The 14,568-nt window shown below is 52.1% G+C and overlaps 1 protein-coding gene and 1 long non-coding RNA gene across 2 annotated transcripts; both read right to left on the bottom strand.

The window, feature by feature from the left end:
* Positions 1-3,324: 3,324 nt before the first annotated feature.
* GUCA1A (guanylate cyclase activator 1A) lies at positions 3,325-7,294 on the bottom strand. The gene is made up of 4 exons (XM_027659839.1): positions 6,961-7,294; positions 4,717-4,866; positions 4,079-4,169; positions 3,325-3,724 (listed from the first exon to the last, which is right to left on the bottom strand). Exons 1-4 carry the CDS (start codon positions 7,156-7,158, stop codon positions 3,567-3,569), a joined length of 597 nt encoding a protein of 198 aa, XP_027515640.1. The 5' UTR covers positions 7,159-7,294; the 3' UTR covers positions 3,325-3,566.
* Positions 7,295-9,616: 2,322 nt separating this feature from the next.
* Positions 9,617-12,675, bottom strand: LOC113954917. The gene is made up of 2 exons (XR_003530364.1): positions 12,560-12,675; positions 9,617-10,113 (listed from the first exon to the last, which is right to left on the bottom strand). It is a non-coding gene; the product is annotated as an uncharacterized LOC113954917 (long non-coding RNA).
* Positions 12,676-14,568: the final 1,893 nt, after the last annotated feature.

Here is a 14,568-nt window from a genome sequence, read left to right as displayed (position 1 = left end):
TTCTCTTCTCTTCTCTTTCTCCCTTCCTTCCCTTTCCCTACTATCCTTCCTTCTCCTTTCCTTTCTTTTCTTTCTATTCTTCCTTTTCTTCAAAGGAAAAAGCACCTCAGAACTTTAGGGAGTATCTCAAACGCATCACCCTCAAATATCCTGTATTTGAGGCAGCCTGCTGGTGTTCTGGGATCAGGGCTGTGCTGCAGGAACACGGGATCAGTGATGTGCAGTGGAAAAAAAAGGACCTTTGGAAGTCTGAGAGAGAGTTTTGTGTCATTTCTTTGCCTTTTGGGTCTCCCGCCCCACCTCTCGGGGATACACTGGGGGATGTTTCTGCCGTTTGAGCTCATGATCGCCTTTCCCTCTGATTTTGGGATGGGTCGGGCCCATCCCGGCGGATTCCCGGGATTCCCGATGGAGCCGGCAGGGGGCGCTGCCGCACACGGGAGCGGGACCTCGGGGAGTGTCCAAAGGGCTCCCAAAAAACAGGGACAGGGAGGGTTTGCACGGGCAGGCCGGGACAGGACAGGCGGGAATGGCTGCGAACTGGCACGGGAGAGACTCAGAGGAGGTAGCAGGGAGGAATTCTTTACTGTTCACTGGCACGGGCTGCCCCGGGAGCTGCCCCATCCCTGGGATTGTCCAAAGCCAGGTTGGACAGGGTTTGGAGCAACCTGGGATAGTGGAAGGCTTTTTTCAAGCATTGCAAGGGGCTGCCCAGGGAGGTGGGGGAGTCGCCATCCCTGGAGGTGTCCAAGGAAAGCCTGGATGTGGCACTCAGAGCTCTGGGCTGGGGGACAAGGTGGGCATCGGGCACAGGGTGGAGCTGATGATCCCGGAGGTCTTTTCCAACCTTAATGATTCCATCATTCTGTGCCCACCTCATCGCAGGGGAGTTGGACTAGATGACCTTTAAACGTCCCTTCCAACCCAAAGTCTTCTATAACTCTATAATTTTAGTGCAGCTACAGCTCTTCTGAACAAACCTGGCTCCAGGGGCTGGTCCCAGGTCACCCCAAAGCAGAGGCAGAGCTGGGACCTGGGGTCAGACCTGCAGACCTGGCCTACAGCCTCCCAGGCCCATCCCTCCCAAAAAATCCTCCCCCACGCTCCCCAGGGAGACTGTGCTGCCTCCCAGCACCAGAGATATTGTCACAGGGGTGAGCAATGTGCCTGTGGCACCTCAACAGCCACCACTGTTTGGAAATAAATTAATTATGCATGAGCTGGGGCCAGGAGAGTCACAACATTAGTTTCTAATTATTTCTTATTTGCTTTCTTAGAGGCTGAAAAAACATCCTTTGGAACAGAGGCACTGAGGTTTGAAAGGTGTCTTTGACCCGCTGGCAGTCCTGACACAGCCTTTTTAGAATAACTTTGACTTTATAAATAGAATTTGGGCTTGTCAGAGCTGCTTTTTGGGTGCAGGGGAGGGGCTGAAGGAAGCACAGGAGGGACTGGAGCTCAGCTCAGCTCCCTCCTTGTGCTGTAAAGCCAAAGTGCTGTAAGTTTTGTGCTGGTCATTTGTGGGGGAGTTAATTGTGCTGCAAGAAGGAGTGTTACACACTGAGTAAACAGCTCAGCCCACCTTTAATAAGCAGTTGCAGCTTCTCTCTCTTGCACTGGTGTGAGTGGACAGGTTGGCCCATCAAAGGGTTCCTTTCCATGGTGTGTTTCTGTGCCTGACAACAACCCCAGAGCCTGAACCTGCTGATCTGTTTGGGTGGAAAACAGGCCAGGAGGGAGCTGTGGGGCTGCAACGAAGGGAGGAAAACAGGATGTGCCTGGAAATGTGGGTGGGTAAAGCAGAGCTCTGGAAGAAACAGTTGTAGGACTGCTCAGGGGGTGGTAGTTTTACTAAAGGTTTTACTAAGGGTTTTACTAAAGGTAGAACTGCCTGACTTGATGCATGTGAGGTTCAGAAGAGCAGGCAGCACCCATGGGATGCAAGAACCTGGGAGCAGCTCCTTTTCTACACTGATCCTGAAGAAATCAGACCTCTCCCCACAGCTTGTGCCTGTTCTTGTAAAAGAACTATTTTAATAAAGTCAAATCAAAGGTTTTTGCACTTGCATGAGCCATTTAATCTGTCCCACTGGAAACAGAAGGATTGTTTGAAAGAGAGAAGAAGCACAACCTGGAATAATGTTGTAAAGCATCTTTATTAGTTCACTACAAGACTGGAAGTACAAAAGCTTCCAGGCAAAACACTGCCCAGCGAACGAGACACACAGGAAAAATGCTCAGGAGTTGCAAACACCCAGTGCTAAATAACAAGACTTTCAGCTGGGCAAGAAACCCTTCCTGGTGTCCTGTATTGCCTCACCATGCCTGAAACTTGCTCCCATCAGACAGGGAAGCTCCTCTCCAGGAGCAGCCAAGGGGACAGGGGGGGTGGGCTGGGGCGAGGCCGCGGCTCCCGCAGCCACCCTTGTGCGTGTGCAGGGTCCTGGGGGCAGCCCCTGCTCGTGGCACGAGGCTGCTGGGCCCCAGGGGTGCTCTGAGAAGGGGTTTTTTACTCCATGGGGGACTGTGTGTGATCCCATGTCAGAGGTGATGGGACCCAGGCTCGGGTACTCGCGGATGCTCGTGGCGCGGGCGCTGCGCTCGCCCGTCTCTAGCAGCTCACCCACCCCTCCAAAATGCACGCAGGCTTTGGAGTTAAAACCACCTCGATGCTCAAGTCTAACTCACAGGGAAGTTTGATTTTGCTGTCCAGGTGGTAAAACGTGCAGGAATATTCCTACAAATGTGCAAAGCTTCTCCTTCTCAGGTTACTGCTGTTGCAGTACTTATGTCTGGTTCTACTTGCCTGGAAGTACTTATTACTTCCAGATACTTCAAGGAGAAAAATGCCCTTAAAGTCCAGGTGGTTGTTAAAAAAAGGCACCATTCGATGTTTTTAATGCTTTTAAACAAAGAAAAGCCACTGCATTCACCCCTCCCCTTTTTCTAGCTCGTGAATGTTTTTACCTTACATTATCACTAATCATTGCTAACAATAAATCAAAGAACAGGTGACGAAAAATGGTGACTGCTTGCTCTGGAAATATAAACGGGAGGGGAAGGTTTAGTTTTGCTTTTCTAGGACCCCTCTCACTGGGGCCAAGTGCAGGGCAGCCCTGGGGTTTGTCCCCTGCCAAGGCTGCAGAGGCTGGTGTTGGCCACAGCCTAAATTTTGAGGCGCTGTCTGTGTGTTCTCAGGCTGCACAGCCTCGTGCTGCTCCCCTGCCTGGGGAGGTGACATTGTCCCCCCACTCTGCTCGACAGCAACGTCCAGAGGCCCCTGCACAGCTCAGGGCCCGTGGCAATCCAGGGTGGGGCGTGTGTTTTCCATGTGTCCACATCCCCTCCTTGCAGCAGCTTTTCCTCTAGCGCCGGGCAGGGCCCCCAGCTCCCCCAAACCATCTGCCAGGGGAGCGGCACCTTCAGAGCAGGTCCTGGTCCCTGCACTAACAGGGTAGCCTGTGGCCACACTGGCACTGGGACAGTTCACCAGCTCCCACAACCACGACACGAGTTAATAATGCAAGGGGGGAAAAGTGGAGGCGCGGGGAGAGCGTCCCAGGAGGTTACTTGGCAGCCTCTGCCTCCTCCAGCTCGTGCGGGTTCTTCCCGTCGTTCTGGATCAACCGGACGATGTGTGTCAGGTCCAGGCTGCGGGTGAGGATGTCCAGCAGCATTTCATCCTTCTGCACGCCCTCCATGAACTCTTCCAGGGAGAGCTCACCTGCGGGAGCACGTTCAGGAAGGGGCTGTCAGATCCTGCAGCCTCTCTGACGGTGTCTCAGCAGCCCCCCCAGGAGCTGTACAGACTCTAAGTTTGGGGGTTTAAATATGTGTGTTGTGCACCCCAAACCCCACCAAAAATCCCCACCCTGCCAGTAGGACAAGGGGCAGTTTGCAGCGTCCCCTTGGGCCAGCTGCAGCCCACAGAGGGGATGAGGAGCTCAACCTTCACGGAGAGCCACCCTCTGCCAGCTCTCCCCATATCCTGGTGTTTTGGGACGCCCAGCACCTGGAATTGCTCTGGCAGGTAAGGGGGAAGGTGGGAGCATTGGAATTGCTTAGGGAAGTTCCTCACCATCTCCATTTATATCGATTTTGTCGAACACCATGTCTGTGAACTCCTCAGCCGACATCGTTTCGTTGCATCGGTTGATGGCTCGAATGGCCTGGAGGGAAGGAAGGACACAAGGGAATTACTGAGTGCTGTGCAGGTTGTGTATCCATCAGCACAAGTGGCCAAGGGACCTGAGACACCAGACACCATGAGAGGCTAAACTATTTTGCAGGCAGTTAGGTCTGGAAAGCAATAAGTCTTGTCTAAAAAAACCTGGAGTTTAAAATCACTTCCAAAGGCAGCCAATGCTTTACAAGATTTAGTGGGCATGCTGGGATAAACCAGGAGCTGCTCACCTCTGAAAACCCTTAGATTAAATTCAAGTGCTTATCTCAGTCCAAGTTTCAGTGGATGGGGTTAAACAGCCAGGAGAAGACCAGGGGCTGCTGTGTGTCAGAGTGTGTAGATGCCATGGGAGGTGTGGGATGTTGGAGACGGGTCCACCAGGGAGGACTGGCAGAGGACAAGCAGCAGGTTTGGCCAGTGCCTACTAATTTGCCATGGAGTTAGCTGGGTTGGAATGTTCCTCTTACAACCTCTCTGTCTACCTGCCTGTAATGACCCCCTGTGACAGAAATGGAAAAGCTGAGCCCACTCACTTTGATGATGTTCAGCAGCTCTCCCCGGTCAATGCAGCCATTCCCATCCACATCATAGAGCTTGAAGTACCACCGCAGCTTCTGGTCCACCTTCCCTTTCAGGACCAGGCTCAGAGCTGCCACATATTCCATAAAATCTATGTAGCCATCCTGAAACCAGAATGTTAGAGGCCAAGATGAGATTAAAAGCAGAGAGTCAGGCAGTATGTGATTTTCCTGGTCACTTCTGGAGGTCCCCACTGGAACTGGTCCCCACTGGTGGCCTCCACCTTGAGACAGGGGCTTGTGGAGCACAGCAGAGGGCAGGGGGGTGTGGGTCCCCTGCATGCCCAGTGGTTAAAGCCAAGGCTCCATCTTAATCTGTGCAGAGCCATTAGAGAATTAGAGAATCACTGAAGTTAGAAAAGGCCTCCAAGATCATCAAATCCAGCCTCAGACCGTTATTTGTTGGGAAGGAATGAACTTGGTGGGTGTTCCTGGCTTGGGGACTAAGGAAGCCTCCTGTGCTCAGGGAATCTCTTTATGCAAAGCAGTGGTAATTCAGAGGTCAAAGAGGCACAGGTTTATGCAGATGAGTCCTGATGGATTACACAACCTCATCCTGCCTGCACACACCTACAGCTCTTTTCTGCTGCAAGGGGGTCTTGGATGAAAAAATCCCAGAGAGGAATAACATCGGGAGTCACCCCAGCATGGTGGTGACATCTGGGCCTAGATGCTGCTCTGTCCCTGTGCCATTTCTGTATTTGCTTCACGTTTGGTCACGTCAGAAGCACAAACACTTTTATCTTTGACTTTCCCCCGAGCTGTTTGCCCACCTCCAGCTCCTGCCATGGCATTAGGAGACCTTCAGCTGGGCCCACAGAGGGCTCGCTCCTAGGGCTGTAGATCACTGCAAAGCTGCTGGGATGAGCTTCCAGGCCACCAGCCTACCTCTAGACACTGCCCATGATGTTCACAGCTCCTGTAAGCTTTGCTGAAGTGCCTCCTGCCCACCACAGAGCATTGCCATGGCACTTGGAAGGAAAGTGGCACGTGGGACGTGGCACGTACCTCCCTGGAAGTGCTCAAAAGGCGCGTGGATGTGGCACCTGGGGATGTGGGTTAGTGGTGAACATGGAGGAGCTGGGTGAAGGGTTGCACTTGATAATCTTAGAGAGGTCTTTTCCAAGCCTTGTGATTCCATGATTCCGTACTACTGACCAGGGACAGTTCATTAGAGCATAAGCCAGGGTTTTGTCAATGAACAAAGCCACAGCTCCGCCGGCAGGTTCAGGAGGAGATCATCTGCTTTATCCCACTGCTGCAGGAGCCAGATTAGGTATAAATAGCTGCTAAGCCCCATTCCCAGTAGGATTTCCAGTGCATCAATTCCCTTTTCAGGCATGCACTGAAACGTGGGGCAGTGAGCAAGGTAAAGGCCAAGGCTCAACCAAACACCTGAAGGATTTGGGGCCTGATTTGCATTTTTTTCAATGGGATTAAGGCAATTAAAGCCTTTGAATTGCAATAAGACATATTCCTCATCTCACAGGAGGCACAATTTCAAATCATTTGCAAGTAAAGGAGGATGTTGTTTCCTCTCAGAGACTCAGCATCCAGCTGCTCTTCTGGCAGCACTCCCAAACATGTGCAGGTGCTCCAGGACTGCCCCGTTCTGGGGGTCCAGCACAGCAACAGCCCAAGGAGCAAAGCCTCCCTCCCCACAGGGAACAAAGGACCTGAGCTCCTTATCACAGGGGACAGAGCATATGGCAAAAAAAAATCAATGAAACGAATCCATTTATTATTTAGAGCAATGCAAAACAGACCCGATCTGTTCTGTAAACTGTGGCTCGTGGCTTGGGAACTCGCTGTCTCTGCATGAATGCAGCCCTTGTTCTCATACCACTTGTTCCTTACTGTCACAACACTTGATACTTAAGGCTTAAAGGGCACTTCATTTTAAAGGGATCACGGCCTGCCAGATAAAACCCCACTGTTTTAATCACTTAAAACCAAAAGGAAAATATCAGCTCTGGGAGAAGTCTGTTTTCTCGCAGAACAGGCAGCGGGTGAAGGGTTTTTTTCCTGGCATTTTTCACCTCCCATAACTGATTTTGCAATTCATGAGGCCACAGAAAATCAGGCTGTGCATACTCGGGACATTTTCAATATCACACACACCCAAACACACCGCGGGGGATCACAGGGAGCAGAGCACAGCCCATCCCAGCGCAGCTGAGCGGGGAGGACAATATTTACCTTATTGAAGTCAAACGTCTCAAACATTTGCTCAACGTATTTGTTCGCTGAAGGACTCAGGTTTTTCAAGCCAAAAAACTGTTTGAACTCGTAGAGGGTGAGCTGGCCAGAAGGACACTCTGTCATGAACTTCTTATACCACTGGTGGCACTCGGTGGTGCTGAGCTCCTCCACGGTTTTCCCGTCCATGTTCCCCATCTCCACACCAAGCGCTGGTGGCTTTGCAGCCAAAAAAAAAAACCAGAGGTTTTGTGAAGCCTGAGAATAAAATTTCTCAAAATTCTGCTTCTTGCCTTCAAAGTTCAGATGCTCCCAGCACAGCAGGGGTCACAGTGTCAGGGAGAACGAGTTGCCTGGTGTGAGGGCTGTACCAATTCCGTGTTGGTGGTGGATGCAGAAGACGCGTCCTCCCGGGAAAACTCAAAAGCACAAAACCCTCTTTGGGCAAGAGGGTGACATTTAAGTACCCAGCAAATCCCTGCCCAGCCAATGAGGCTCAGGGGGGTGACGGGCTCCTGCCAGGCATTAAGAGTTCAGGGTTAAAATAGAAAAGAGGTAAAATGGGGAAGTCTTGCAGATTACAGGCCCAGCAGGAGATTAGGAGGTGGAATTTTCTCCTTGATGATCTAATCTCTTAATCCACTTCATTTATCATTCGGGGGGCGGGGGGGGGGGGGCGTCACATGAAAAATAAGTTTTACACCAAAATCAAAGTAAGAAGAAAGAGAGAAAACCACTCAGAATTCTCTGTGCTGTTACTGCCTTTTTGGTTTCCCTTCAGGTTGATCTGTCAGAAGATTCCAAACAGGGCTCTAGAGCCTGAAATTCAGGGAGGGGGAAGTACCACGTGAGCTCCTAGAAGAGATGCTTCTGAGGGTAAATTTGGTATGCTGAGACAAATATAGAAACATAATTGCTTTAAATGGTAAAGCTTTAAGTGCTTTCATTGCCAGCACCAGGAAGGTGAAGGTGCCTCTCCCCCCCCCCCCAGCTACAGAGTCCCAGTGTTCAGTCTCCCTGGTCCTGATAGTTGGGTGTTTTCTCCTCAGAATTGTCCCACACTCTGCTCACCCTGGGAGTGTGTCCTGGTTGGTGCATTATCAGAACTTGGCTGACACCAGTGGAGTTAAATGCAGCATCAGTTTTCATTTGTGATGAATTACCATGAAAAATTCTCTGTGTAAATATGAGTTAAAACAACCCAGAGGAGAAGGACGGGGGGGGATAAAATACATCCCCAGAACACATCATGAGCCAAATCCTCCACTAGGATGTGACTGCTGGGTCTCTGCCCACAGGGAGTTTATCCCATAACACACATTTTTTATGTCTAGCAAGTTTAAAGACTTATCTGATGACCAAAAGAGCCCAACTCTTGCGTGGTTCAGAGCTCAGCGTTGCGTACGTGTGGAAGCAAAGCAGGAATAACTCTGCTAAAACAGGCAGGATTACACAAGAGTAAAACAGTTATGAAAAGGGAATTAGGCTGAGGAAGATAATTGGATGTGCTAATTCTGCACTCACCGCCAGGTCCCCATCGTGCAAGAGGAACCTGGGCTCTGATCCAACACCACAGGGGGCATGGCTGGAATAGCCCTGGAGCACAGAGAGGGGCTGCAGGATTGAGGTGTTCAGCAGCAGCAGGAATGTTGTGCATTAAAAGTGGATACAGGCTCACCAAGTGTTTCAAGAAGCACTTGATGGTGGTGTGTCTGCTTCTCTAGAGCGGGCAGTGCAAAAGCTGAACTGCTTTTGCTGCCTTCTGGAATGTGTGCCACAAACAGGACGTGCTTTTCCAGTCACTGAGAACACCACTTTGCCTGAGTCTGGGAAAGCTGAGTGAAAGAAAATGGCCTTTCAAAGAAGGAGCAGAATTTAGACTCAGACAGAGGAGCTGGTGAAATGAGAAGTTGGCTTCAAGCTGAGAGAGCTGGGAAGAGAAGGTTGTGTGGAGGCAGAGGAGCCTTCCAGTGTCTGAAGGGGCTGCAAGGAAGCTGGAGAGGGACTGTTCATCAGGAACTGGAGTGACAGGACAGGGACTAGTGGGTTCAAACTGAAAGAGGGAAAATTTATGTCAGATATTAGAAAGAAACTCTTCCCTGTGAGGGGGTGGTGAGGTCCTGGCACAGGCTGCCCAGAGAAGCTGTGGCTGCCCCATCCCTGGAAGTGTCCAAGGCCAGGTTGGACGGGGCTTGGAGCCACCTGGGCTACTGGAAGGTGCCCCTGCACATGGCAAGGGGTGAAACTAGATTGGCTTTAAGGTCCCTTCCAAACCAAACCATTCTGTGACTCTAGAAAACCTTCCCAGGTTTTGCAGCCTGTGCTGGGGCCGGGCTGCTGCAGACGAGCCTGGCTGGGTGGCCACTCAGTCAGTGCCCTGTGCTGCTGACACCCAGTGCCTCTGCACGAGCAGCTGCCAGTAAACGACAGGACAAGTTGGACCGGGTTTTTAGAGCAAAATCCACACTGCATATTTCTCTGGGGAGCAGTGACACAGCCTCAGCACCCACCCCTTGGCTCACGTGTTCACTGCTTGTCATAACTCAGACACCAATGGAAAACTGAAGTCACACCGGTTGCTGGTTTCATTGTTTGGGCTTTATTGCTTGGGCTTTATTGTTTGAGCTTTACTGCTTGGGCTTTATTACTTGGGCTGTGCTTGGGCTTTATTACTTGGGCTTTATTGTTTGGGCTTCCCTGGTCCCAGCTAGAGTTTTTTGCTATGGAAGGGTCTCCATTTGCGAACGTCGGCAGGTTCCAGGTCCGTTTTTATCTTGCCATGGGTGTTGTCCTCTCGGAACTGGTACCCACAGTAGGGCCTCTGCACGGTGTAGAAGGGGCAGTACGAGTTGGAGAGTGTCCGTCGGTAGAAGACAAAGTTGAAGGAGCTGAGGGGACGTCCCCCAGTGTGGACAACAACCGGAACGAAGCGACTGGCCAAAGGCTGGTCCTGCTGCTGGTGTGCTGCAGAGGGCTTGTTTTTTGGGCTGGGCTGTGTGCTGGAGAGCTCCTGCTTTGCTTTGGTCTTCTCCATTCCCTTGGGTCTCGTGTGGTCTTTGCCGGGGGCTTCTGGTGTTTCAGCCACCTGTGGCTGAGCCCTGAAGATTCCTGCTTATCCTCTGGGGCACCTGAAGCTTTGCAGAAACATCCTCCCTGTGGAGCAAAAGAGCCAGACAAAGGCATTGCAATATTGCCCCCATGCTTTGCCATCCTCATCAGTGCTTAAGGCCCCAGTGCAAGAGTTGTGAAGTGGTGGCCAAAACCAGCAAGTGAAACAAACAAGGAGGGCTTTTTACCTTACAGTGTAAATGATGAGAAGTCAAGTATTTACATTTCTTTAGCTAAAAATCTAAGCTGGTGCTGCATAAAGAGAAAGGGAGTTAAAAATCCTGTGATGTTCTGGAAATATAAAAGCAAATTACTGGAAATAAATTCTGAGGGGACGCACATGATGAGACAGGAAGGACTTGATTCTCTTGACTGGCATTTCAGCTGGTAATTTGTAACTGTGCAGGGCGAATATAAGGTGCTTCACAGTTTCTGATGTTCCTGCTCTCAGTCTGACCTGGCTCACCCCTTCATCACTTTTAGGGGACACTGTTTTCCAGCAGAGCCCCAGTCCCAGATCAGAGCCTCAGCTGCTGTAAACGACAGCAGCACACACTCCTTGGAAAGCCTTCACCAAACCCCAGCCACGGCAAACGAGGCAGGAAAACGATTCAACACAATCTGACCCACCAGGTAACGGGACACAGCAGTGATGGCAGAAACCTGACACTGCCCTTCAGAGCCTGAGCATCAGCTCAGCAGCTCCGGGGGCCTCTGCAGGGACCTCCCACCACCCTGTGCCTCGCCCTGCTGGGTGAAGGGCTCTTGCTGAACCTTTATGTGGGTTTTCCCCTCTGAAACATGAAGGCACAGCACGGGGGACAAAGACAGCACAAACAGCCTGTTTTGCCCAAGCATTTGTAAGAACCCTTTGCAGAGGAGGGGGGGTGGGTGTGCCCCAAGACACACATGGGGCTGAGTTGTGACCCACTGCTGCTCCACAAGGCTGTGCTTGACTGCCAGGATATTTCTGCTGTTACCTAAGCATGACTCAGTTGTCTTGCTTTCATTGACGACACCTCTGTGCGAATGGAAACTGGCTCTTCCCTCAGCAATTAGCCACTTTACTCCTGGCTGTTCTAAATAAACACTCTGCTTTCTGCTTATTTTTAACCTTGTAAAGAGGTTTCCCGGTTTCCGTGACGTACTCGGTGCTCTATTTCCGTTCCCTGGCTCCTAAACCTATTAGCAGGGGAATGCCCACAACTCTGCAGATTGTTTAGGAATCTCCTTCAAGTCTTAGAGGGGAATCACCAGACCCCTACAGGTTCACCACCTCTTCTTGTCATTCCTTTCTCCAGGGTCATTCATTTCTCCAGCACCAGCTCCAGCTCAGGACACGGGTTATTTCAGCAGTTGCTGTCACAAAAGGAAACCTCAGTCCATTTTTTTTCCCCAGGGGATAAAATAATGGGATTTTAACTGCCGAAGAGCAGATTTTGTAGCACTGCAGTCATTTCAGTGTGGTTTGTGTACCCCTGCTCTGAACACACTTAGATTTGTTCAGCAATGATTTTATATTCACACACATGCACGCTGATAGCTCGTGGACATTCTCTCTTGGGAAGGGACAAGTACACACACGACTGTGCTGCTGCTGCTGCACCCACCCAGTGGGGAGCACTAATGTCATTAATCCCGTGTACTTGGGGTGTGGAGGGGAGGCTGTAGCTACTGTGACAACCCAATTGCTAAGTCATGTAGATGCCTTCAAGATGGGCAAGCCTGGTTGGGCGATGGAGACCTGACAGTCATTTCCAGTGACGGGCAGATACCGAGCCTGGGAGTGCTGAGCTTTGGGCTTTGCTCTTCTGGTGGGGCTCATCTGCCCTGGAGGTTCCTGCTTATCCTCTGAGGCACCTGAAGCTTTGCAGAAACATCCTCCCTGCCCATGTGAATGCACCTGCTTACGTGATCACTGCCTTGGAGGGGAAGCACCATCTTAATGCCCACAGCACTATTTATGGCACCGCCAGCGCTCCGTGCCTGAATGAAGAGTCCCACGTAATCCTGTTGCGCCCACTCATACATTTAATCCCTCCCAAACTGTCTGTTGTCTATCAAAGAAAATCCCACAGGAGGGCTCACAGGGAGAAGGTTGGTTCAGCAACCAAGGAAACTCGGAGGGCTCAGCCCTGCAGGCGAAGCGTTCCCTGGGCGGCTGCCGGAGCCCTGCCTGGATGCCAGCACTGCCTGTCTCCTGCAGTTCCTCTCCTGTCCCCCTGGAGCCACCCCAGGAGCCACCCCAGGAGCCATCCCAGGACTGTGACGTGCGGTTTGCTCTGAGCTCTCAGCCCCACGGGGGCAAAGCCGTCTGACGGCAGCAGCGGGATTTGCGCAGCAGGGAAGGGATGAGGCACCACAATGACATCAGCGGGACCTTTTCGCCCTGGTCACCCTCAGGGCAAGGACCTCCCAGACCCCTGCCCTCAGGATGGGGACATGGTGAGTGGGTGTCTCTCCTGCCCAGCTCTGAGCCTGGAGCACCCACCTGTGAGGTTCTCTCCCCGGTGGGGACCCCGGAATGTGGGGCTGTCTGGGGGGGGAGGCAGGAGGCAGCACTGGCAGGGTGGGCAGTGCTGGTTGCCAGGGCTGTCAGGGCCATTGTGACCACAGGGGCCATTGTGACCACGGGGACCATTGTGCCCACAGAGGTGTCACCAGGGTGGTGGATGTCACAGGGGTGCCCAGGTTGAGCAGGGCTGCTCGGGCAGAGGGTGCAGAGGAGGGGCTCAGCCACGGGGATTAGGATTTACACCCAGTGGGAACCACCCAGTCAGAGCACAGGATGCCCTGCTGGCCCTGCCACCCCCACTGAAACGTGGCCCTGGCAGCAGGGACCCCCTGCCCCCATTGACAGAAGTTGGTTCTCTTTCCACAGGTGCTGCTCTGCAGCTACACATGAGAGTTTCTCTTCCCATCCCTCCCTCCCTCCTCCAGGTCCCTCTGGAGCCACACTCGCTGCACAATCCCTTCGCCCACCTGCGAGTGTGGCAGGGAACGATCCACATCTGCAGCTCCTCACCCTTGATGCAAAAGCAGATTGTTCTGGGGTGTTTACCCGTGTTAGGATCAAAGGCAGCCTCACACCACGGCGTGTTACATCAGAGCAGTGCTCACATGGCCATTTCTCTGCTATAAAATCTGCTGGAGATCTTCCAAGCGCTTTCCTGAGCTTCGTGCCCAGCCCAGCCCACCAGTCCCTTTAGCTGTGTGGCCTCAGTCACTGAGTGGCAGTTGTCCTTCCTTAAAAATACAACCAAACTGGGCAACTTTCCTATGTGAAGCCTGCACTTCACAGAAGTCCCCCTGCCCAGCAGCACACCCAGCACCCTTTGTGCTGGTCCAGGGCTCTTTTCTGGACTTCTGAGGGGAGGTCTGTGCTCTTCTGGGAGGTGGAAGGCAAAGAACAAACACCTTTCATCTGGAACAAATAAATGGGAGTGTGCACATGAACCCTGGCAGAATTGTTTAGCAGCTGGTGTTCCCTGGGATAATAAATTCACCTCAAAACACACATCCCTTCATGTTGTGAGGGTGATTTTTTCCTACGCTCACCACCCAGGGTGAGGCACAGGCATCGTTGGCGGGGTGGCACGGGCAGGGTTCTGGCATCCCCCCACCCCTGGGGCTCAGGAACACCTCGGAGCAGTGTCAGGGAGCTGAATCACACCTTCCTGCTCCCACAGAGCACCTCTGCAGCCCTGCAGACACTTTGAAGTCTCTTTGCTCTAATGAGACTTTGTGGGACACCTTTGTGCACGAGATGAGGCTTTTTCATTCCACGAAATTTTATTGGCTTCGCTTCTTCAAACAGTTCCTCTTCTCCTTCCCCTTTTCCATGACTGTGTCTCTGTATTTCCTGTTTGATTTGCTCAGTTGAGGCCTGTGGATATCAGTGAGCACTTATGCCTTGCCTACTTGCAGAGATATCACATCCTTTGTCTTTCCAGCAGTGGGCGGGTCCCTCATTTCACCTGATTCCTGCTTTTGGGACGTGCCAGTGAATTTTCTGAAAATGCCAGAGGTTGGATCCAACGACCTCAGAGGTCTTTTCCAACCTAATTGATTCTGTGACTCTGTCTGGAGCTCAGCAGGATCAGTTCCCTCAAGGAGCTGGTTCCAGCACTGCCATTTCCCAGTTTCCATCCTATCACCCCTCTTCCCTGCAGGCAGGGATAGGAACACTATCCCTTTTCCTAAAACGGGTCCCTGTGGTGTGTCCCAGGGCAGGTGTTTGAGGAGAGTTTCCCTGCCCTGTCTCACACAGAGAGAGCAGTTAAGATAACTGTCACAAAGGGTGCCAGTCCCACTAATTGCAGGCCTCTTGCTCGGCACAAAGCCACCCCTTCGGCGTCACCTGCCGCTCCTCCAGCGGATTTTGGGAGCAGCAGGAGCAGGCTGACCCCTCCCAGGAAGATCAGTGTGACCCCCTCGATGGAGCTGCACATCTGCAGCCCAGGTTAAATTCCCTGGAAAATCCCCTAAATTATTATAGCC

This window comes from Corapipo altera, unplaced genomic scaffold, assembly GCF_003945725.1.
Source record: "Corapipo altera isolate COAL_440 unplaced genomic scaffold, ASM394572v1 77b, whole genome shotgun sequence".
Classification (NCBI taxonomy): Eukaryota; Metazoa; Chordata; class Aves; order Passeriformes; family Pipridae; genus Corapipo; species Corapipo altera.
The sequence above is the reverse complement of the archived record's forward strand: the minus strand, read 5'-3'. Positions and strand labels throughout refer to the sequence as shown.

Coding starts and splice junctions, on each gene's coding strand:
- GUCA1A (XM_027659839.1), bottom strand. CDS start 7,158: ATGGGGAACATGGACGGGAAAACCGTGGAGGAGCTCAGCACCACCGAG. Junction 4,867..6,960: donor AGACGTTTGACTTCAATAAG/GTAAATATTGTC, acceptor TTCTGGTTTCAG/GATGGCTACATAGATTTTAT. Junction 3,725..4,078: donor AATCGATATAAATGGAGATG/GTGAGGAACTTC, acceptor GTGCTCCCGCAG/GTGAGCTCTCCCTGGAAGAG.